General features: G+C 40.8%; 1 protein-coding gene across 3 annotated transcripts; it reads left to right on the top strand.

Moving 5' to 3' along the window:
• Positions 1-1159: 1159 nt before the first annotated feature.
• Positions 1160-16892, top strand: LOC106592676 (gastrula zinc finger protein XlCGF17.1-like). Of its 3 annotated transcripts, none has more exons than XR_006763651.1 (3): positions 1160-1823; positions 13729-16331; positions 16521-16892. XR_006763651.1 is itself a non-coding variant. In XM_045712612.1 (2 exons), the coding sequence occupies exons 1-2, from the start codon at positions 1580-1582 to the stop codon at positions 14532-14534; spliced, it is 1050 nt and encodes a 349-aa protein (XP_045568568.1). In that variant the 5' UTR covers positions 1160-1579; the 3' UTR covers positions 14535-16892. The 3 variants fall into 3 exon arrangements, 1 of the variants encoding a protein (XP_045568568.1); XR_006763650.1 differs by having other exon boundaries at positions 16401-16892; XM_045712612.1 differs by having other exon boundaries at positions 13729-16892.
• Positions 16893-23551: the final 6659 nt, after the last annotated feature.

The raw sequence follows: 23551 nt of genomic DNA, 5'->3' as shown, positions 1-23551 counted from the left end.
AAACTGTAGAACCCAGGTCCTACATTTGAATGAGTTGGGGGGGGTCTAAATGTTGTTTCTTTGAAGTTGGCTCCCACAGGTCACAGGTCACCGGTCATGTTACTCTCTACCCCTATTGAGGATTACAAAAATCGGGTTAGAACTCAAGTTTACTGTTTCTTATTTTATTTAACCTTTATTTTAGTAGGGGTGAGCCCTGCATCAATACATCAAATACACAACACACACACATATATATATATATATATATATATATATATATATATATATATATATATATATATATATATATATGAGTATGGGGTACACAATCACTATTATGAACTATGTGGATCAATAGGCAGTAATAGACACATAGACTATACTAATATATTGTATGCCTCAGGTTTATATAGTATATATACAGTACCAGTCAAAAGTTTGGACACACCTACTCATTCAAAGGTTTTCCTTTATTTTGTAGTATTTTCTACATTGTCGAAGACATCAAAACTATGAAATAACACATATGGAATCATGTAGTAACCAAAAAAAGTGTTAAACAAATCTAAATATATTTTAGATTCTTCGAAGTAACCACCCTTTGCCTTGATGACAGCTTTGAACACTTTGATCGTGTTAGGATATAAAAATGTTTTTTATCAAACAAAACTATGCTACATTTTATCTCTGGGACCCTCTGGATGACAAATCGGAGCAAGATTAGGGAGGGAGAGAGAGGGTCAAAGAGAGAGGGAGAGAGAAGGTCCAAGAGAGAGGGAGGGAGAGAGGGTCAAAGAGAGAGGGAGAGAGAGGGTCCAAGAGAGAGGGAGGGTCAAAGAGAGAGGGAGAGAGAGGGTCCAAGAGAGAGGGAGGGAGGGAGGGTCAAAGAGAGAGGGAGAGAGAAGGTCAAAGAGAAAGGGTCAAAGAGAGAGAGAGAGAGAGATGGAGGGAGAGAAAGGGTCAAAGAGAGAGGAATTAAAAGGAAATAAAACCAATCGTTGAAATTGTTTTAACTTTTTGAAGAAAATAAAATAAAACATTCCCTCAACTGCGTTTCCACTCCAATCAGCAGAGGGCGCTGTAGGTCTTTCAGGCAAGTCTGCCAGAGTGTGACGTGGTGGTGAACTGGACTCTTCTTTAAACAACAACAGCTAGTCGGTCGTCACTAGTTACCACAGTCACAAAGTCATAATTATGGCTAAACCTCGCTCAATTCTACAACTTCTCTTATTAAAATCTGATTTTTAAACCTAACCTTATGTCTAACCTTAGACCAAAAATGTAGTTTGTTTTCATATATTTTTTACTATGGCCAATGTTGAAATTGTGGCTGTGATAACTAGTGACAAGCCAACTAGACAGCGATGTTATTTTATAGTTAAACGACAGTCAGCCACTTCGGTAGCTTGCTAGCTGAAACATTGAAGCTCTAGACTCGTTCATGTATATTATCCACTGTGTTTTAGACTCACTTCTGTCGTCTAGCTAGTTATCCCATTTAATTTCATATTTACGTTGTTGTTATTAGTCAGCTAACGTAGCTGGCTGGTTAAATTCACTAGCCTAGCTAGCTAACTGTTAGCTAACATCCCCGACCATGAGTTCACTAAGCTACTCTCCTCCTGCTAAAGAAGAAGAGGTCTGCTGGACGGAGAAAGAGGGTCTGTGGCTGAACGTTGTCGTGAAAGAAGAGGAGGAAGAGGAGGATGTCACAGTAACAAAAGAAGATGAAGATGTTGCAGTGAAAGAAGAAGAGGACGAGAAAGAGGAGGATTCAGATTTTGGAGAGGAGGGAGAGATAACTGGTATATTGGAAGAAGAGGAGGATCTGATTAACACCAGTAAGTAACTTACTGTCTTAAACCCGATGCACAATGCAGTTGTTGAACTAAAGGGCAAAGTCACGGAGTCACACTCCCACAATCAAGTCGGCCATTTTTGTTGTTGTTGAGACGATCAGGGCCAAGTCTTGGTCTTGTGACTAGACGTTGTATTGCTGCCTTTCGGGGGTTGCACAATTTGACAAATGAAAAGGGAAAATGTTAAATTGCACCACCATCTAACCCTGCACCTATACACTATCCCTCAGAACCCACCACCCAATCCCAATACTTTGGCCCTAAATTAACCTTTTTATTTATTTATTTATTTAACTAGGCAAGTCAGTTAAGAACAAGTTATTATTTACAATGATGGCATACCCGGCCAAACCCGGATGACGTTGGGCCAATTGTGCGTCGCCCTATGGTACTCTCCATCACGGCTGGTTGTGATACAGCCTGGAATCGAACCAGGGTCTGTAGGGACGCCTCTAGCACTGAGATGCAGTGTCTTAGACCGCTGCACCACTTGGGAGCCAGCCCATCCCACTACTTTGGCCCTAAAGGGTCCTACACCAGGCCATCCCACTACTTTGGCCCTAAAGGATCCTACACCAGGCCATCCCACTACTTTGGCCCTAAAGGATCCTACACCAGGCCATCCCACTACTTTAGCCCTAAAGGATCCTACACCAGGCCATCCCACTACTTTAGCCCTAAAGGATCCTACACCAGGCCATCCCACTACTTTGGCCATAAAGGATCCTACACCAGGCCATCCCACTACTTTAGCCCTAAAGGATCCTACACCAGGCCATCCCACTACTTTGGCCCTGAAGGATCCTACACCAGGCCATCTACCTGGGAGGATGGAACCCCGTCTCTCAAAACAATAAAGAAAGGGAAGAGAGCATCTTTCAGCTGTCCTTTTGCATTTATTGATGGAAAGAAGATTGATTTCCAGGACATCAAGTGAATGTCTCAGTCTGACTTGAGAGTACTGACTGACTTAAACCCTGTGTTCTCAGGTATATTGCTACAATCAATTGAAATCTTTGTGGTCCTACTCTTTCTAAGTCAAATGAAAACACTAACAGTTAGCTAAATTACTCCTGAGTAAGTCCATTGTCATTATTACATTCACACTGTTTTCTATCACCAGGTTCTTAAATGTTGTGAAAACGGGTTCATCATATTGATCACAACTACCTCGGTTTACAGCCTGGTCTCACAGACTAGACGTAACATAGTAAAAATAAATCCGGGACACTCAAATACTGAACAAAAATATAAACGTAACTTGCAAGAATTTCAACAATTTTACTGAGCTACAGTTCATATAAAGAAATCTGTCAATTGAAATAAATTCATTAGGCCATAATCTAGGGATTTCACATGACTGGACAGGGGTGCAGCCAATCAGAATATGTTTTTCCCCACAAAATGTTTTTATTACAGACAGAAATAGTTCACAGTTTCATCAGCTGTCCTGGTGGCTGGTCTCAGATGAATGTGGAGGTTCTGGGCTGGCGTGATTACATGTGGTCTGCGGTTGTGAAGCCTGTTGGACATTCTACCAAATTTGCTAAAACGACGTTGGAAGCGTCTTATGGTCGAGAAATTAACATTAGATTCTCTGGTAACAGCTCTGGTAGACATTCCTGCAGTCAGCATGCCAATTGCCTTCAAAACTAGAGACATCTGTGGCATGTTGTTGTGTGTCAACTGCACATTTTAGAGTGGCCTTTTAATGTCCCTAGGACAAGGTGCCCCTTTAGAAACATTTAGAGAATTTGGCAGTACGTCCAACCAGCTTCACAACCGCAGACCACGTGTAACCACGCGAGCCCAAGATCAACCCACATCCGTCTTAGACCAGCCACCCGGACAGCTGATGAAACTGTGGGTTTGCACAACCGAGGAATTTCTGCACAAACTGTCAGAAACCATCTCTTGGAAGCGCATCTGCATACTCGTCGTCCTCACCGGGGTCTTGACCTGACTGCAGTTCGGTGTCGTAACCGACTTCTGTGGGCAAATGGTCACCTTCGATGGCCACTGGCACGCTGGAGAGGTGCTCTCTTCACGGATGCGTCCCAGTATGGCATTGGGTGGGCCAGTGGTTTGCTGATGTCACGTTGTGAACAGAGTTCCCCATGGTGGCAGTGGGGTTATACTATGGGCAGGCATAAGCTACGGACAGCAGACACAATTGCATTTTATCGACAATTTGAATGCACAGAGATACCGTGACGAGATGCTGAGGTCCATTGTCATGCCATTCATCCCCCGCCTCACCTCATGTTTCAGCATGATAATGCATAGCCCCATGTCGCAATGATCTGTACACAATTCCTGGAAGCTGGAAATGACCCAGTTCTTCCATGGTCTGCATACTCGACAGACATGACGCCCATTGAGCATATTTGGGATGCTCTGGATTGCATTGTACAACAGCGTTTCCCAGTTCCCTTCAATATCCAGCAACTTCGCACAGCCATTGAAGAGGAGTGGGACAACATTCCACAGGCCACAATCAACAGCCTGATCAACTCTATGCAAAGATATGTAGCGCTGCATGAGGCAAATGGTGGTCACACCAGATACTGACTGGTTTTCTGATCCACGCCGATACCATTTTTTAAAGTGACCAACAGATGCATATCTGTATTCCCAGTCGTTAAATCCCATAGATTAGGGCTTAATGAATTTATTTCAATTGACGGATTTCCTTATATAAACTGTAACTCAAAAATGATTGCATGTTTATATTTTTGTTCAGTATTAGAGGTCGACCGATTATGATTTTTCATCGCGGATACCGATTATTTGAGGGCCAAAAAAGGCGAGACCGATTAATCGGCCGATTATTATGCTTTTTTTAATATGTGTGTATGTATATATATACACACACACACACAGCTCTGAAATGACAACGATACTGAAGAGTCTGTTTAGGAGACAAACACTCTCAACTGTTTGAATAATAAAAATAGAGTTTAAGTTACCTGTGATGAATGCTGAAAACAAAAACTGTAATTTCTATATGCAGGAAATCCTATTTTAATAATGGGCATGGTAAGAATTGACTACCAAAGTGCGAGTCATAATTCTGAAAAGCGGTTCCTTCATTTATTCCATAGGATATTTTTAGATTAACTTAAAATAAGGTCTGTGTTTGGTTTAGGCTTACACCACCTTGCCAATTTTTATAACTGTGTAGATATCCATAGGATATAACTCTGATCAATATAAGCGAAGATAATTTTTTTTGTAGAGTGGATTTATGAAAATATGTTGACAAACGTTACCTAGTGAGATTTACACGGGTATCAAAACGCCGAGGCAGTTTAAGCACAAAACACAGACCTTATTTGAAGTAGATCAAGACATTCTCTATTGAAGACATGAACGGTAAAATAACGAAGGAACCCCTTTCAAGTTCAGCCGCAAGTTATTACAGGAATTATGACGCGTCGACTATTTTTCTCTAAACCATATACCTTTGACTATTACGAGCCTGCTGCTGCCTACCACCACTCAGTCAGACTGCTATATCAAATATCAAATCATAGACTTAACTATAATATAATAAACCTTAGTTTCCGGATTTGACCATATTAATGACCTATCATCTCGAAAACATTATTCTTTCAGTGACATACGGAACCGTTCGGGTGGCATCCATAAGTCTAAATATTCCTGTTACATCGCACAACCTACAATGTTATTTCATAGTTCCGTAAAATTCTGGCAAATTAGTTCGCAACGAGACAGATTCTGTAAGGCTAGTTAATGTAAGGTTGCATCCCCAAGCTGACAAGGTATAAATCTGTCGTTCTGCCCCTGAACAAGACAGTTAACCCACCCTTCCTAGGCCGCCAATGAAAATAAGAACGTGTTCTTTAACTGACTTGCCTAGTTAAATAAAGGTTTAAAAAAAAAACATAAAAAATAATTAAAAAAATCGGCAAATCGGTGGCAAAAAATACGGATTACCGATTGTTATGAAAACTTGAAATCGGCCCTAATTAATCGGCCATTCCAATTAATCGGCCATTCCGATTAATCGGTCGACCTCTATACAGTATATACACTGCTCAAAAAAATAAAGGGAACACTTAACCTGTTAGGGCTAGGGGGCAGCATTTGCACGTCTGGATAAAAAAAATGTACCCGATTTAATCTGGTTACTAATCCTACCCAGTAACTAGAATATGCATATACTTATTATATATGGATAGAAAACACTCTAAAGTTTCTAAAACTGTTTGAATGGTGTCTGTGAGTATAACAGAACTCATTTGGCAGGCAAAACCCTGAGACATTTTCTGACAGGAAGTGGATACCTGATGTGTTGTATTGACTTTAAACCTATCCCATTGAAAAACACAGGGGTTTAGGAATATTTTGGCACTTCCTATTGCTTCCACTAGATGTCACCAGCCTTTACAAAGTGTTTTGAGTCTTCTGGAGGGAGATCTGACCGAACAAGAGCCATGGAACGATGATGTCCCATTAGACACCTGGCGCGCGAGTTCATGTTGGGTACCCTCGTTCCAATACGTTATAAAAGAGTATGCATTCGTCCACCTTGAATATTATTCATGTTCTGGTTAAAAAGGCCCTAATGATTTATGCTATACAACGTTTGACATGTTTGAACGAACGGAAATATATTTTTTCCCCTCGTTCATGACGAGAAGTCCGGCTGGCTTAGATCATGTGCTAACAAGACGGAGATTTTTGGACATAAATGATGAGCTTTTTTGAACAAAACTACATTCGTTATGGACCTGTGATACCTGGAAGTGACATCTGATGAAGAGAATCAAAGGTAATGGATTATTTACATAGTATTTTAGATCTCCCCAACATGACGTCTAGTCTGTATCGCAACGCCGTATTTTTCTGGGCGCAGTGCTCAGATTATTGCAAAGTGTGATTTCCCAGTAAGGTTATTTTTAAATCTGGCAAGTTGATTGCGTTCAAGAGATGTAAATCTATAATTCTTTAAATGACAATATAATATTTTACCAATGTTTTCTAATTTTAATTATTTAATTTGTGACGCTGACTTGACTGCCGGTTATTGGAGGGAAACGATTTCCTCAACATCAATGCCATAGTAAAACGCTGTTTTTGGATATAAATATGAACTTGATAGAACTAAAAATGCATGCATTGTCTAACATAATGTCCTAGGAGTGTCATCTGATGGAGATTGTAAAAGGTTAGTGCATCATTTTAGCTGGTTTTATGGTTTTGGTGACCCTGTCTTTGACTTGACAAAACATTACACACAACTCTTGTAAATGTACTGTCCTAACATACTCTAAATTTATGCTTTCGCCGTAAAACCTTTTTGAAATCGTAAAACGTGGTTAGATTAAGGAGATGTTTATCTTTCAAATGGTGTAAAATAGTTGTATTTTTGAAAAATTTGAATTTTGACATTTATTTGGATTCAAATTTGCCGCTCTTGAAATGCACCTGCTGTTGATGGAGTGCACCACGGGTGGCACGCTAGCGTCCCACCTAGCCCATAGAGGTTAAACAATACAATGTAACTCCAAGTCAATCACACTTCTGTGAAATCAAACTGTCCACTTAGGAAGCAACACTGATTGACAATAAATTTCACATGCTGTTGTGCAAATGGAATAGACAACAGGTGGAAATTATAGGCAATTAGCAAGACACCCCCAATAAAGGAGTGGTTCTGCAGGTGGGGACCACAGACCACTTCTCAGTTCCTATGCTTCCTGGCTGATGTTTTGGTCACTTGAATGCTGGCGGTGCTTTCACTCTAGTGGTAGCATGAGACGGAGTCTACAACCCACACAAGTGGCTCAGGTAGTGCAGCTCATCCAGGATGGCACATCAATGCGAGCTGTGGCAAGAAGGTTTGCTGTGTCTGTCAGCTTAGTATCCAGAGCATGGAGGCGCTACCAGGAGACAGGCCAGTACATCAGGAGACGTGGAGGAGGCCGTAGGAGGGCAACAACCCAGCAGCAGGACCGCTACCTCCGCCTTTGTGCAAGGAGGAGCAGGAGAAGCACTGCCAGAGCCCTGCAAAATGACCTCCAGCTGGCCACAAATGTGCATGTGTCTGCTCAAACGGTCAGAAACAGACTCCATGAGGGTGGTATGAGGGCCCGACGTCCACAGGTGGGGGTTGTGCTTACAGTCCAACACCGTGCAGGACGTTTGGCATTTGCCAGAGAACACCAAGTTTGGCAAATTCGCCACTGGCGCCCTGTGCTCTTCACAGATGAAAGCAGGTTCACACTGAGCACGTGACAGACGTGACAGAGTCTGGAGACGCCGTGGAGAACGTTCTGCTGCCTGCAACATCCTCCAGCATGACCGGTTTGGCGGTGGGTCAGTCATGGTGTGGGGTGGCATTTCTTTGGGGGGCCGCACAGCCCTCCATGTGCTCGCCAGAGGTAGCCTGACTGCCATTAGGTACCAAGATGAGATCCTCAGACCCCTTGTGAGACCATATGCTGGTGCGGTTGGCCCTGGGTTCCTCCTAATGCAAGACAATGCTAGACCTCATGTGGCTGGAGTGTGTCAGCAGTTCCTGCAAGAGGAAGGCATTGATGCTATGGACTGGCCCGCCCATTCCCCAGACCTGAATCCAATTGAGCACATCTGGGACATCATGTCTCGCTCCATCCACCAACGCCACGTTGCACCACAGACTGTCCAGGAGTTGGCGGATGCTTTAGTCCAGGTCTGGGAGGAGATCCCTCAGGAGACCATCCGCCACCTCATCAGGAGCATGCCCAGGCGTTGTAGGGAGGTCATACAGGCACGTGGGGGCCACACACACTACTGAGCCTCATTTTGACTTGTTTTAAGGACATTACATCAAAGTTGGATCAGCCTGTAATGTGGTTTTCCACTTTAATTTTGAGTGTGACTCCAAATCCAGACCTCCATGGGTTAATAAATTGGATTTCCATTGATTTATTTTTGTGTGATTTTGTTGTCAGCACATTGAACTATGTAAAGAAAAAAGTATTTAATAAGATTATTTCTTTCATTCAGATCTAGGATGTGTTGTTTAAGTGTTCCCTTTATTTTTTTGAGCAGTATATTTAACCAGTTTTTCACATCAATGTATTTTGGTTTTCTTATTTTTTTGTTATTTAGCAGACACTCTTATGCAGAGCCATTTACAGGAGCAATTAGGGTTAAGTGCCTTGCTTAAGGGCGCATCGACAGATTAATCACCTAGTCTGCTCTTAGATTCGAACCAGTGACCTTTCGGTTACTGGCCCAACCAGTAACCCCAACTGGCCCAACGATTACCTGCCTAGAGGTAATGCAAAACAATGCACTACATGTTGTATCTCTAAAAGGGGTTTAGAGATAAACACGCTAATGCAGCTGGGGTTGTTCTCCAGGAAGAACCCCACTCCTGTAATTTCAGATTCAACGTTTTGGAAATCCCAATGGGTAAAATTCTGTTTTATTCTAGTCACAGGTATAATCACTCAGCTGGTACTATGATATTGCTTCATAATTGTAAAAGGCGATATTTCAGAGTCTTCTGAGTCCAGAGATGGGATATATTGATCTCCACAAGAATGCTGGTTTTATTATGTGTATGGGTACAATTCTCACACCTCAAACCAAGACTTTATTTTCTGATCTTGCTGATAAGCTTACTGAGCTGCAAAACAAGTATACAAATGCATGGCTGATAATAGCTGGAGACTTCAATTAAACACCTGACAACTCTTTAGATAGATTTACACCTAGAATAGCTCAGAGATCTCAGAATAGTGACGTCACCTCATTTTGCAGTAAACCTGACAGAGGTTGATACATGGCGTTTCTTCAATACAGCCTGACAGTGATCGATAGATGGCGTTTCTTTAATACAAACTGAAATGAATATACTTGGTGAATGACGGTCAGATCCAAAAGGGATGTGTTTCTCATTTCTCCCCACACTTTTACAGAATGTACAACAAGTAAGTCATAAAGCTCCATTGACTGATCATCAAATTATATTAGTGAAGTTATAACCTCTGGAAACGTCATAATTCACTCCTAAATGATCCAGTCTTTAACGTGACCATAAAGAGCTTAATCGGGGACTAGTTTCATTCAAATGATATAGAACCAAAATTTGGGAGTAATTGGGAAGTATATTTACATTTAAAGTAAGATCTATCAGCAGTAAAGAACTAAGGAACTAGAAATGTTTGCAAAGAAGATGCGCTTTTGAATAAATGTAATATTTTTTTAGGAAACGGATAGCCGTCAATACCGTTAACTATTTATTTGAAGTTTTTGTTTATACATTTAAATATTTTTCAGCTTTTTAAATAAATACCTGCAGTCAAATTGTCAGGGTTCATACATATTTTGACATTTGGAATTTCATTATATTTTCATTAATTTTAACCAGATCTCCGTGGCCAACAATTGTCTCTACGAATGTATAGAAAAGTAAGAGTGGTATGGACACCATGGGAGGCTGCTCTCTGATCCCATGTACCAGCTCATTAATATATCAAAGGTCACATGGCTATGGTAGGCTACACATCTTTTATTCAGATGAAGCAAGCCCACACATTTTCTTCAGGAAATGTACCTTTTCTAGTTTAGTCATATTTATCTTACCTTTTTAGAAGTATTTACTTTGCAGACTGACTAGCATTTATTGAGTTGCAATGTCCGATACGTTGGATGCCCAAATCAACTGGAAGTATATACAAAACAAGTTTTGAGTTGGCTACCTAGTTAGTCTGTTCTCTATCATATTCTATAAACTTGTCCTACCTGCTGCTGCTGTCCAACTGTCTCTCTCTTTCCTTGAGCAATGGCCACCTCTCTCTCTCTCTCTCTCTCTCTCTCTCTCTCTCTCTCTCTCTCTCTCTCTCTCTCTCTCCTTGAGCAACGGCCACCTCTCTCTCTCTCCTTGAGCAACGGCCACCTCTCTCTCTCTTTCCTTGAGCAATGGCCACCTTTCTCTTTCTCTCTCTCTTTCCTTGAGCAACGGCCAACTCTCTCTCCCCCCAAAAATGTTTTCTTCTTGTTCCTAAAATAAATACATTTGATAACTTCCCTAAAATTCCATGAATTTTCCAGGATTGTGATGTCCATATGAACCCTGAGTTGTGCAATATGTTAGGAGATAAAGAAGATGGCGTTCTCCATTTCACCTGTCGCATAATGTCATTATAAAGCTTACCGGTAGTCCCCAGTCACGTGGTGTTTGTTCACAAACACACAACAACTAGAGACCGGAGCCTTGTGAGTCACCCACTGTTACCGGTAGTCCCCAGTCACGTGGTGTTTGTTCACAAACACACAACAACTAGAGACCGGAGCCTTGTGAGTCACCCACTGTTGTGCAACATGTGCCAGGTGATCTAGCTACAGTATGGAATTCCTAACTAAATGTTTGCCATGCTAGATATCTTATAACTTAAGTCAACTGTCTAAAATGTGTTAAATGCTCTGCAGTTGTTTACTAATTTAGTAGCTAGTTAGCTTAGTGGGTAGCTGCTTCCAAAATCAAGCTTTGGTAACAGCAGAGAATCCCCTCCTGGATCAATATTTGTTTTGTGCGTGCAGCAAACTGAGTAGCATTTTTTGAGTTACTTGTTTAACTTTATGAACTGAGATATCTGGCCTCCAAATAGTTGAGTTGCTTATATAACTTTGAGATTTAGCAAGTGACATCAATAAGGATCATATCTTTCACCTGGATTCACCTGGTCAGTCTGTCATGGAAAGAGCAGGTGTTCATAATGTTTTGTACACTCAGTGTATATAGTCTCCTGTCCCTGTAAGTTCACATGTGGAACTGCATGAAATGTGTTTTTGTTTCCAGTCATTTAGAAATGTGATCCTTATGTCCCACATTGTCCTCTTTATTAATAGAAAGACTCATATACAGTATAGTATTAGTTTAAAACTAAAATGGACCAATCCTGGATCGCCCCCTGTATTATCAGCCACTGAAATAGGAGAGTCTTTGTCCTCTCTCTGTTTGTCTACTCAACCCAGAGTGAAACCAAAACACCCCATGTAGCCCATGGCAACCTGATGACTCAGAGTCACGTCATAAACAAGTACAACGGCCACCGTGGGAGGACACAACTGATGTTCACCATCTGGGACCATTCAACAGTCTAGATTTACCAGGTTATTACTAAATAAACTGTTCACCATCTGGGACCATTCAACAGTCTAGATTTACCAGGTTATTACTAAATAAACTGTTCACCATCTGGGACCATTCAACAGTCTAGATTTACCAGGTTATTACTAAATAAACTGTTCACCATCTGGGACCATTCAACAGTCTAGATTTACCAGGTTATTACTAAATAAACTGTTCACCATCTGGGACCATTCAACAGTCTAGATTTACCAGGTTATTACTAAATAAACTGTTCACCATCTGGGACCATTCAACAGTCTAGATTTACCAGGTTATTACTAAATAAACTGTTCACCATCTGGGACCATTCAACAGTCTAGATTTACCAGGTTATTACTAAATAAACTGTTCACCATCTGGGACCATTCAACAGCCTAGATTTACCAGGTTATTACTAAATAAACTGTTCACCATCTGGGACCATTCAACAGTCTAGATTTACCAGGTTATTACTAAATAAACTGTTCACCATCTGGGACCATTCAGCAGTCTAGATTTACCAGGTTATTACTAAATAAACTGTTCACCATCTGGGACCATTCAACAGTCTAGATTTACCAGGTTATTACTAAATAAACTGTTCACCATCTGGGACCATTCAACAGTCTAGATTTACCAGGTTATTACTAAATAAACTGTTCACCATCTGGGACCATTCAACAGTCTAGATTTACCAGGTTATTACTAAATAAACTGTTCACCATCTGGGACCATTCAACAGTCTAGATTTACCAGGTTATTACTAAATAAACTGTTCACCATCTGGGACCATTCAACAGTCTAGATTTACCAGGTTATTACTTCTAAACAAAAACACTTTTTGTTGGGTTCTCACAGGCTTACAATTGTTGTTTTGATTATTGCTTGAACAGTCACTAAGATAATATTTGCTTGTGATAGTTGCGAAACACATGTTTTGGATGCAGCGGTTGTTAGCTTAAATGCTAAATGCTCGTTGACAGACTGATAGCAAAAGCTAGCCAAAGAGCATTTTACTGGTTGAACTGTTTAAGTATAAAGCAGTTGATTTGAGACCATAACACAAACATTATATTAAGCAGGATATTCAAACGAGCCTTGCGATTCTAATCCAAAAGTAGTGTGAAATGCACTCATAAGCAACCAGGAAAAGGAGGCTGTTTTTGCTGTCAGCCTATGAGAACTCCCCTGAGTTTTCCCCCACGGTGGTGAATTAGTGAATAGACACAGAACTTAATGTGAGTTTCCTTGAGTAGCACTCCTGATCTTGCTCTGATAATCTGTGGTAATATTTGGAATACATTGTAGTTTTTTCACAATCTCGCCATTTTTTTTCTCCCCGCAGATATACTACATCCATAACTAACGGTTTCTGCGTTCTCAGGGAGGGGTTTCTGCAACCAAATTGCATGCGCATTGCCCTCGTGCTGAAATTTTTGCAAACACAGAAAGGGGCCAATATTGGTGACCAAAAGTGGTCTGGTATACTGCTTCAAGTTTCTGTATTAACTTATTTTTTAGCCTAGAATCATTAATTTTACTACTAAAGTGAGAGAAAAATTACTATGACTGTTGTTGATCACTGACTTTCATATTAAGACAATTGTCAAATACGTTTTTAAAAACATTTGAAACATTCATTACAGACGTAAATTGTTGTACTACAACATGGGCATCACCTTTCAGCTAAAATAAACAGTGGATTTCTGCTGTTGTGGTCCTTTAACCATCTGTCTGAATTTGTTGTTCACACAGGAGAGAGAAGTGACTATTGTGGATCCTCTGGGGAGCCTCAACAACATCATGATGCTGACGAGGCAGAGACGAGTGTCTCCCCATCAGAACACCTCAAGAAACACCAACGGAAACCCACAGGGAAGAATTCTCACCACTGCTCTGACTGTGGGAAGAGTTATTCAAGATCAGATTCACTAAAAGTACACCAGAGAATTCACACTGGAGAGAATTCTCACTGCTGCTCTGACTGTGGGAATAGATTTACCTCGTCAGCAGACCTCAAAAGACATCAGAGAATCCATACAGGAGAGAGACCTTATAGCTGTGATCAATGTGGAAAGAGTTTTAATGTTCCAAGCAGCCTGAAAACACACCAGAGAACACACACAGGGGAGAAACCTTTTATCTGTGCTGACTGTGGGAAGAGTTTTTCAAAATTATATACATTACAATCACACCAGAGAATTCACACTGGAGAGAAACTTTATAGCTGCTCTGACTGTGGGAAGAGTTTTTCAAAATTATATACATTACAACTACACCAGAGAATTCACACTGGAGAGAAACTCTTTAGCTGTAATCAATGTGGGAAAAGGTTTACTCACTCAAGCTGCCTGAAGGTACATCAGAGAACACACACAGGAGAGAAACCTTATAGCTGTGATCAGTGTGAGAAGAAATTTGTTACATCTAGTAGTCTGACTATACACCGGAGAACACACACAGGAGAGAAACCTTATAGCTGTAATCAATGTGTGAAAAGTTTTACTTCATCTAGCCATCTGATTATTCACCAGCGGACACACAAGAGAGAAACCTTGTAGCTGTAATTAATGTGGGAAGAGTTTTACTCAGCCAAACATCCTCATATCACACCAGATAACACACACAGGAGAGAATTCTTATAGCTGTGCAATGTGGATAGAGAGATGCTGGTAAAATTTTGAAAATACATACATGAAGTTGTTTCATGATATCAATAAAATGTCTATGTAGAATGTTATTAACATTGTAGTAGAAGGAGTATTTTAATGAATGTCACAATGTAGAATCGTAAACGTTTCACCCCCTGTTCTATTCATTTCAGCGTGATATGGATATTAGCCTCGGGATAAATCCAGGCCTCATCAGGGGAAGTCCAGGCTCTGAAATGAATGAGTGATTAACAAAAAGTGATTCAAAAAAAGAGTTGTTACACTTTCCGAGTTGGCCTATTTGAATGAGAATGCAACACTTCAAAATGTAGGTAGCTGTTTTCTACAAATTGTCCTCTAACCAGGGATGTACACATTATTCCCAGATTCTGTTGGGTGTTTGAGCTGTTCGTTTTAACAGGACGTTCAACCTCATCTCCCCCTTCTCACACAATTGATTTCAATGTGATATCGATGAGTGATGACAAATAAGTGTTTGGTTTCTCTTTGTTTTGGGGACCAATACATTTAAATGCATCACTCCAAAATGTAGCTGACTGTCTTCTGCAGGTTGTCCTCTAACCAGTGAGGTAAAATATATCTCCCATTTTCATGTGTTTTATTTAGTTGTGTTAGTTTCAACAGCACGTACAACCTGATTTCCCCCCTAATCGATATCAGTGATTTATTGCTACTTGTCAAAACAACAGTGTTTTTGGTGCTTGTGCAGTTTATAAGGAGCTCGTTTAAAATTATTCAAGGAATATGATTATTATTGTGTTGGTGTAGATAGTACATTTTATAGTCATGTTTTCAATATCACAAACTGTTTCTGAATATTGGTTATTGATTTGGACACGTTATAACTGTTCTGACATTGGGCTCCTCCTACCAAAATAGCAACATTTTTGTTTTAAGAAAAATTGATGCCCGACATCTAATCTATTTTTATTTATTTTTTTAAGTGAAGTTTAAAAGTGAATTATTGCCAATACATATTAAAAGGGGTGTTCAGTTTGATATCTCAAAATATTTATATTTCATGTAACATTTAGTAATCATAATTATTTGACCATTTTTTTTGGTACAATAATATTGTATACTAACAATGTTGTAAAACTAGCTTATATTTTTGGTTTGATATTCTTACTATTTTAATCAATGGCATTTCTTTAATCAATGGCTCATTAGTCTTTCAGTCTTTCAGTTTTTATTATTTTATTATTTCGTTTTTTTATCCTTGTATGTTGTGTAGTATATATTTCTTTTATTTTAGTTTTTTTCCTGTGAAGCAGGACAAATCCATGTCTGAAATGTGCTATATAAATAAAGCTTGATTTGATTTGAACATATTGCAAAACAAATGAACCCAATGACTGACCAATCAACAGACTCTTGCTAAACCAATATGTGCAAAAGCAACACATATCTTGGTCCATCTTAGTATGATGGACCAATGTGTACTCTGCTCCCAAGTGGCGCAGCAGTCTAACGCACTGCATCTCAGTGCTCGAGGTGTCTACGGACACCCTGGTGTGCATACTATGTACGTTTTATCACTTTTCATCCAATCCAGTACATTTTTGTTGAACATTTTGAAATTGTAGTGTAATATACAAATACTCATCAACTGGATGAGTCACCATTTAGTTTGGAAATGATCCAACCATTATGTAGGTTGGTGGAAATGATCCAACCATTATGTAGGTTGGTGGAAATGATCCATCGACTGGATGAGTCTCCATTTAGTTTAGAAATGATCCAGCCATTATGTAGATTGGTGGAAATGATCCAACCATTATGTAGGTTGGTGGAAATGATCCAACCATTATGTAGGTTGGTGGAAATGATCCAACCATTATGTACGTTGGTGGAAATAATCCAACCATTATGTAGGTTGGTGGAAATGATCCATTCATTATGTAGGTTGGTTGAAATGATCCAACCATTATGTAGGTTGGTGGAAATGATCCAACCATTATGTAGGTTGGTGGAAATGATCCAACCATTATGTAGGTTGGTGGAAATGATCCAACCATTTTGTAGGTTGGTGGAAATGATCCAACCATTATGTAGGTTGGTGGAAATGATCCAACCATTATGTAGGTTGGTGGAAATGATCCAACCATTATGTAGGTTGGTGGAAATAATCCAACCATTATGTAGGTTGGTGGAAATCCCCATCGACTGAGAATGAGGGGGTCTCCATTTTGTGGATGTGTAATAATGATGTTGAATAATAATAATAAACTACATTGATCAATCTGACTCCATTGTCATGTGAATGCTATCGGGCCCATAATAGAATCCAGTGGATTTAGCCAAGGTTGTGAGCCTTGCGTCACCACTCAGAATACTATAAGATGCAAGTGACTAGGTTTACCATTATGCATTTTTTTTCAGAGGCCGAGGAACAAGGAGCTAATATCTTGCAATTGATGTCTTAGCATTCAATTATTGAGTTAACCTGCTCAGAGATGCACAGTTAGAGACTGAGAATATGTGCTACTTTTCGAATACTTCTGAAGTATTCAGACTCCTTGACTTTTTCCACTTTATGTTATGTTACAGACTTATTCTAAAATGTATTAAAACATTTATTTAAAAACTCATCAATCTATGCACAATACCCCATAATGACAAAGCAAAAACAGATATGTACATTTTTTTGCAAATGTATATAAAACAAATAAAAAAAACGTTATCACATTTACATACAGTACCAGTCAAAAGTTTGGATACGTACTCATGCCAAGGTTTTTCTTTATTTGGACTATTTTCTATAACACATATGGAATCATGTAGTAACAAAAAGGTGTTAAACAAATCTAAATATGATTCAAAATACAATTAACTGACATGGATAACTAGCTAATGAAACACAACTGGACATTTACAGTAGCTGGCTAGGCTATTCAAACTGTAACATTGGCTAGCTTTCAATACAATGGATAAATGGTCCATGGAGTTACCTCTTCATATTATCAAGAGAATCCTTATTGCACACTGAACATTTTAAATGCACTCTAAAACATATATTTATCTTATTTCAGTCTTTGGGAGATAGATTTATCTGTTTCTCTTCATCAGGCAGCAGCTCACGTTTTCACAAGGGGCTGTAGTTATATAGTAGATAAAAGCAGGCCATTGGCTGCCTCCAAAATGAGGGGTATGTACGGGACTTCTGATTGGTTCCAAGTTTAGGAGTTCGGCAAATTTGCCTGATCAGACAGTGTTAAAATATAATTTGTATGAGAACGTGCAAGAATTGAAGGTGCCAACAAATGTTATAGTCATCATAAGAATATTTTACTGTCATATACAAAAATGCAGGTCCTCCCTCGACTGGGACCGATTAACTTCACTATTTTCAGCTTTTGCCCACCACCTAATAACACAACCACTACAGATGGAACAATGAGCCAGCTTATTTCACCTGATGAATAAATGTGAAATATCCGGTTGGCGTTTTCCACTCACTACTAAATATGGTGATGTGAGGAAGCCCTGTGGGAGAAGAAGTTGTCAGATGGATTCTGGCTGACATTCTGCTGATTTTCTCATTGATCAAACGTTTGACCTCAATACAGTTTTCTGTTTCCATAACTAGAATGTGTAATAAACAGAGTGGACTACGTTTTGTAGACATTACCTATCTCCTGCTTGGCTCTGCCCACTTTCCTGCTTGTTCCACTATGATCAATTTGCTCCCATTGGAAACAACAGGCCCTTTTCTATCTTGGGTAAATTATACTAATATTTGGCCACATGGTCTGTGAAGAGCATGAGGTGTGGCTGACGTTATCTTGAGCTCGCTACCGAGCTAGCATACGACCTCGGAATCACAGAGTATATCAAGTTCACATTGCAAAATTGTGCATTGTGTGTAGTTTAGAAGATGTCGGAAAAAAATAAGTTAATAAATATGTAATAACGCAAAAAACATAACTGTTTGTACTTAATAGGTAACCACATCATGACTACAATTAATTGACTAAATATTTACACACTGGTGAGTAAAAACTCATGATTCCTACCTTTTAACTTTTTGTATGAAAATTAAATATACATTTTACTCAACTGCGTTACCCACTCCAGTCAGCAGATGGCGGTGTGGGAATTTAAGGTAATGCTGTTGGTGTGACGTATAATCTAGTGGACGGAACCCTTCTTTCAACAGCAGCAGCAGTTATTCAGCCACCTCGGTAGCTTGCTAGCTAAAATAGCCGAACCAATAAAGCTCTTTAGACGCTTTAGTGTATATTAGCCACTGTGTTTTAAAACCACTTCTGTCGTCTAGTTAGTTATCCGTTTTAATTTCATATTTACGGTGTTGTTGTTATTAGTCAGCTAGCGGGCTGGTTAAGTTAGTGTAGCGTGGTTCGTTCTGCTTTGTGTACTTTTATTTAGGACACTGCCACAACTGGAATTCTGATGGTTGAATCATTTTTATTCGACCTGCACACGAAGAGACAACACACAATATGTTAGCCCTCGGTGCAGTCACAGCTCTCGGGCACCTGCGTGAGCACATAGCAACTCACTCAAACACGGTCCCAAATACTCCCGAGTTACAATAGGTACCCTAATTAGCGAGCTCGGTGAAAGTTGTTAACATAAATCTTTATAATTGTCCACATTGTAACAAAACCTATAGTTGCGTAACAGCACTTTATGTAACTTTACCACAGTTTTATATTGACAAATTACGGCGCCAAGGACAACATACCTTGCTAGTTGAAGGTCAGGCAAAAGAGAACAATAAGAGGCTACATAAGTACGGATAACCCGCGATGGACCAAACCAAAATATACAAACTTTTACAATTAGGTGTATTTACAATATAGATATTAACAAAATGTTTGTACACCGAAAAATAACATTAACTATGCAGCTGTAATTAAATAAAGAAAACACCTTGAATTATTATTATTGTTATTAAGTTATTAACATCCCCTCTTGACCTGGCCTACTTGAACTGTCCTTGTGTGCAACTTGGTGCATAATCTAGGGGAACAACATCACTCTACTACATTCACTGTTTTACACTAGATTATAGGCACAAAACACATTACCTCGAAGGTAACAAAGCAAAGAAAGAAAAAAAATGTCACACCCACAGAGCGACGGAGTAACCCAGTGTAGTCCCTTAATTCTAGACCCACAAATGGTCGATCAGCTGGAAAGCTATCCCGCGAAGGATTAGGAAAAATAAGAGGTAGCTAATCCCTTATTCAACCGTATACAAAAAAATGCCAAATACATTTTATGCTGATGAACTACACACAAAGTTACATGAATTGTCAAAAATATTAGACCAACCCACAAATCACTCTAAGACCCACTTAGATTACCACATACACACAAAAAAGAAAAGGTAGGCAATATCCTACCGTCACTGAGAAACCAAGAACGGTTTCATTTCCAGTGTAGACATAGTTTGGATTAGCCTATTCACGGGCTTAATAAATCTACCTAGTCTAGTCCGAACACCCTCACCCAAAAACCTAGCAGGAATGTCACGGACAGCACTAACCGTGCTCAGAGGTCTAACCTCAGGTTGGGGAATACTACAACTCGGCCTATCCGGAGCCAGTACACTTTCAGTTACAGACTCAACACTAGTAGTGTCAGACGACTGATCAGAATCCTGGTAGATTGCCACAGACCACACTGACAAAGCATCTTCAACCAAGTTAACAACATCCGTCACAGCACCATCCCCACTGAATGAAGTTTCGCTATCAGAACTCTTGTAGGCTTTGGGGATCTCTCTCTGGTCCACTTCTACTGAGCACACCTCACTCAAGGGGACGTCATATGGCTGTTCCACTTCACTTCCATCAACTGGGACTTCACCATCCTCTTGGAATATCCTCCCAGAAGACTCAGGAAGGCTTGCTACCCAGTGGACAGTCCTTGCGTCACTCCCATCCATTTTGCTGGACGCTGCAGACATCTCAGAGAACACGTCACCACTCGATAGAGATCCGTGACTCTCAGGTTCATCCCAAGAAGGCAAAGGCAGAAAGTTGACTGGCATAATCAGGTTCCTATGCACCGTCTTGATGCGTCCAGTGGTAGGGTGCTGTATACGATATGTGTTCAGTGAGCTGTTCTTCGCAACAATATGTACACTGCACTGTCCCAGCGATCGGCCAGTTTCTTCTTGCCCCTCTCTCCCTTGTTAGCAAGTAGAACTCTGTCTCCCTTCTCTACCGAATGACCCTTCGACCGTCTTTTGTAGACCTCGGCTTGTCTCTTTTGTTGCTTACTTGCATGCTGCTGAGCCAATGTCATGGCTTCTCTCAGATCCTCACCCAAAGACTGGACATACTTATCCACATCAACCGTGTCTCCATCCAACAGCACACTTTCAAACATAACATCTACTGGCAACCTAGGGGTGCGTCCAAACATCAAGAAGAAGGGTGGAAACCCAGTAGTCTCGTGAACAGTGCAGTTATAGGAGAATGTCAATGTGTTCAACATCTGAGGCCATTTAGCCTTGGACCTAGCTGGCAGAGCTCTAATCATGGCACCCAGTGTGCGATTTAGACGTTCTGCTTGACCGTTCCCCATGGGATGATAAGGTGTGGTGTGGGACTTTCCAACACCAGAAAACTGAAGTAATTCTGCAATAAGTGAACTTTCAAAGTTAGCACCCCTGTCAGAATGGATACAATCAGCGAACCCATAAATGCAGAATAAATTATTCCAGAGAACACGAGCCACAGTCTTAGCAGACTGGTTTGGACACGGATACGCACATGCCAGCTTAGTAAAGTGATCAGTCACTACTAACACATCAATAGACTTGTTGTTTGAATCTTCTGCAGTCCAGAAATCAATACACACAAGTTCCAAAGGTGCCGTTGTCACAATGGAGACAAGTGGAGCTCTTGCTTCAGGCTCAGGTGCTTTACTCAACACGCATCTCTTACAGTGGGCCACGTATTCCTTGACATCCTTTTCCATAGAGTCCCAGTAAAACCGCTGTCTCATAAGCCACAATGTGCGTTGCTGACCCTGATGACCTGCATCATCATGAACTCCCTTTTATCACAAGGCCTCTCAAAGACACAGGTCCAACATACTGGAATATTTTCTTCTTACTCACTGGGTGTTTTGAGACACGATACAGAATCCCTAACCGCGTGGTGAGTTTTCCCCACTGTCTTAGAGTATAAACTGTTTCATTAGCTTCAAGGACTCGCTCTCTCCTAGATGGGTGCCGGCCTCTATCTACAAAGAACATGACTCTGCTGATGACAGGATCCAGTGACTGGTTATCATACAGCTCCTTGTGTGTAAAGACAGGTAAAGGGCTCTGACCCATGGACATCAACTTCTCAAGGTGCTGCGCATGTGAAATGGCCCTCACTGTGGCACCATCATCCCATCGGCGGTGAGCATGGAGGACAGCAGACACCTCTTCACAGGAAACCAACCCACTGACATCGTCTCCAGCTCTACTCAACTCACTCCCAGGAGCCATAGACGTTCCACAGCCAGCCTCGGGCTGTACACAGGAGAGGCGGAACATGTCTTGAACATCATCCACTTGAAGACCTCTGGCTTCCTCCAGCAGGACATCATATGGAATTCTTGTCAGTCGGTGCAGAACTGTGGAGCGTACAAATGGCTCTCTGCTCAAAGCATCAGCAACGGCATTCTTGGGACCTGGTATGTACTGGATATCAAAGTCAAAGGGTGCCAGCTTTGCAACCCATCTCTGCTCGCATGCATCAAGTCTCGGCTTTGTAAGAATATATTTGAGTGGATTGTTGTCGGTCCACACAGTAAACTTATGCCCTCGCAGCCAATGGCTGAATTTATCATGAATGGCCCATTTCATGGCTAGAAATTCCAGCCGGTGAGCAGGATACTTGGATTGTGCATGATTAAGAGATTTACTAGCAAAAGCTATTGGCCTGGCTATTGCCGTCCCATCTTGCACTTGGGATAGTACAGCTCCCAAACCACTAGTAGATGCATCCACAGAAAGTAAAAATGTCTGAGAAAAATCTGGATGAGCCAGCAGTGCCTGGTCAACTAGTGCTGATTTCAAAGCTTCAAAAGCGAGTTGACATTCGGCAGTCCAGTCTGCAGCAGTGAGCCTGCGAGAGGGACCAGGCCTCCTCCTACCCTTGCCTCTCCTAGGCTTCTTTTGACCTGTAGTTAGCTGAAACAATGGCCTAGCAACCATGGAACAATTCTCAATGTAGTGCTGATAGTATACTACCATACCAAGAAAATAATGGATTTTGCTAGGAGACGGAGTGACACCATCAGCTTCCATCATCTCGCTCTCAGTCACATGCAAAATATTTTGAACTTTAGCAGGGTCAGTGGCTACACCCTCCTGAGAAATGATGTGGCCCAAAAACTTAACAGACCTCGTCAAAAACTTGCACTTAGACGGAGACAGTTTAAGATTGTGCTCCTGCAACCGCTGAAAAACCATCTCAAGTCTCTGCAGACTCTCTTCCTCAGTCTTAGCAAAAACCATCAGATCATCCAAATAACAAAGGAGACTTAGAAAGTTTTGGTCACCAAAGATGGTCAGCATCATTCTCATAAAAGTAGCCGGGCTGTTGCAGAGGCCCTGAGGTAACCGATTGTACTCGTGCAGACCTAAAGGAGAGGAAAAGGCAGTGTATTTCTTATCCTCTTCATGCAGTGGCACGTTATACTACCCTGACGTCAACTCCATTGTGCTGAAGAAGGCATTACCTCCCAGCGCGGCCAGTACATGAGCCTGATGAGGCAGGGGATGAGCATCCTTTACTGTGCGGGCATTTAACCACCTAAAGTCAGTACATAGGCGCAAGTCCCCATTCTTTTTCCATACCCGCACCAATGGTGAGGCATACTCACTGCTGGATTTTCTGACGATTTCCTTTTCCTCCATATCATCCAGTGTT

The sequence above is a fragment of the Salmo salar genome, unplaced genomic scaffold, assembly GCF_905237065.1.
Source record: "Salmo salar unplaced genomic scaffold, Ssal_v3.1, whole genome shotgun sequence".
In the NCBI taxonomy this organism is placed as follows: Eukaryota; Metazoa; Chordata; class Actinopteri; order Salmoniformes; family Salmonidae; genus Salmo; species Salmo salar.
Note: the sequence above shows the minus strand (reverse complement) of the source record. Positions and strands in the feature narration are given on the sequence as shown.

Bases quoted from the DNA above. Each gene is read 5' to 3' on its own strand.
- LOC106592676 (XM_045712612.1), top strand. From the start codon at position 1,580: ATGAGTTCACTAAGCTACTCTCCTCCTGCTAAAGAAGAAGAGGTCTGC. The intron at 1,824-13,728 runs GTAAGTAACTTA...TTGTTCACACAG, and splicing joins GGAGGATCTGATTAACACCA to GAGAGAGAAGTGACTATTGT.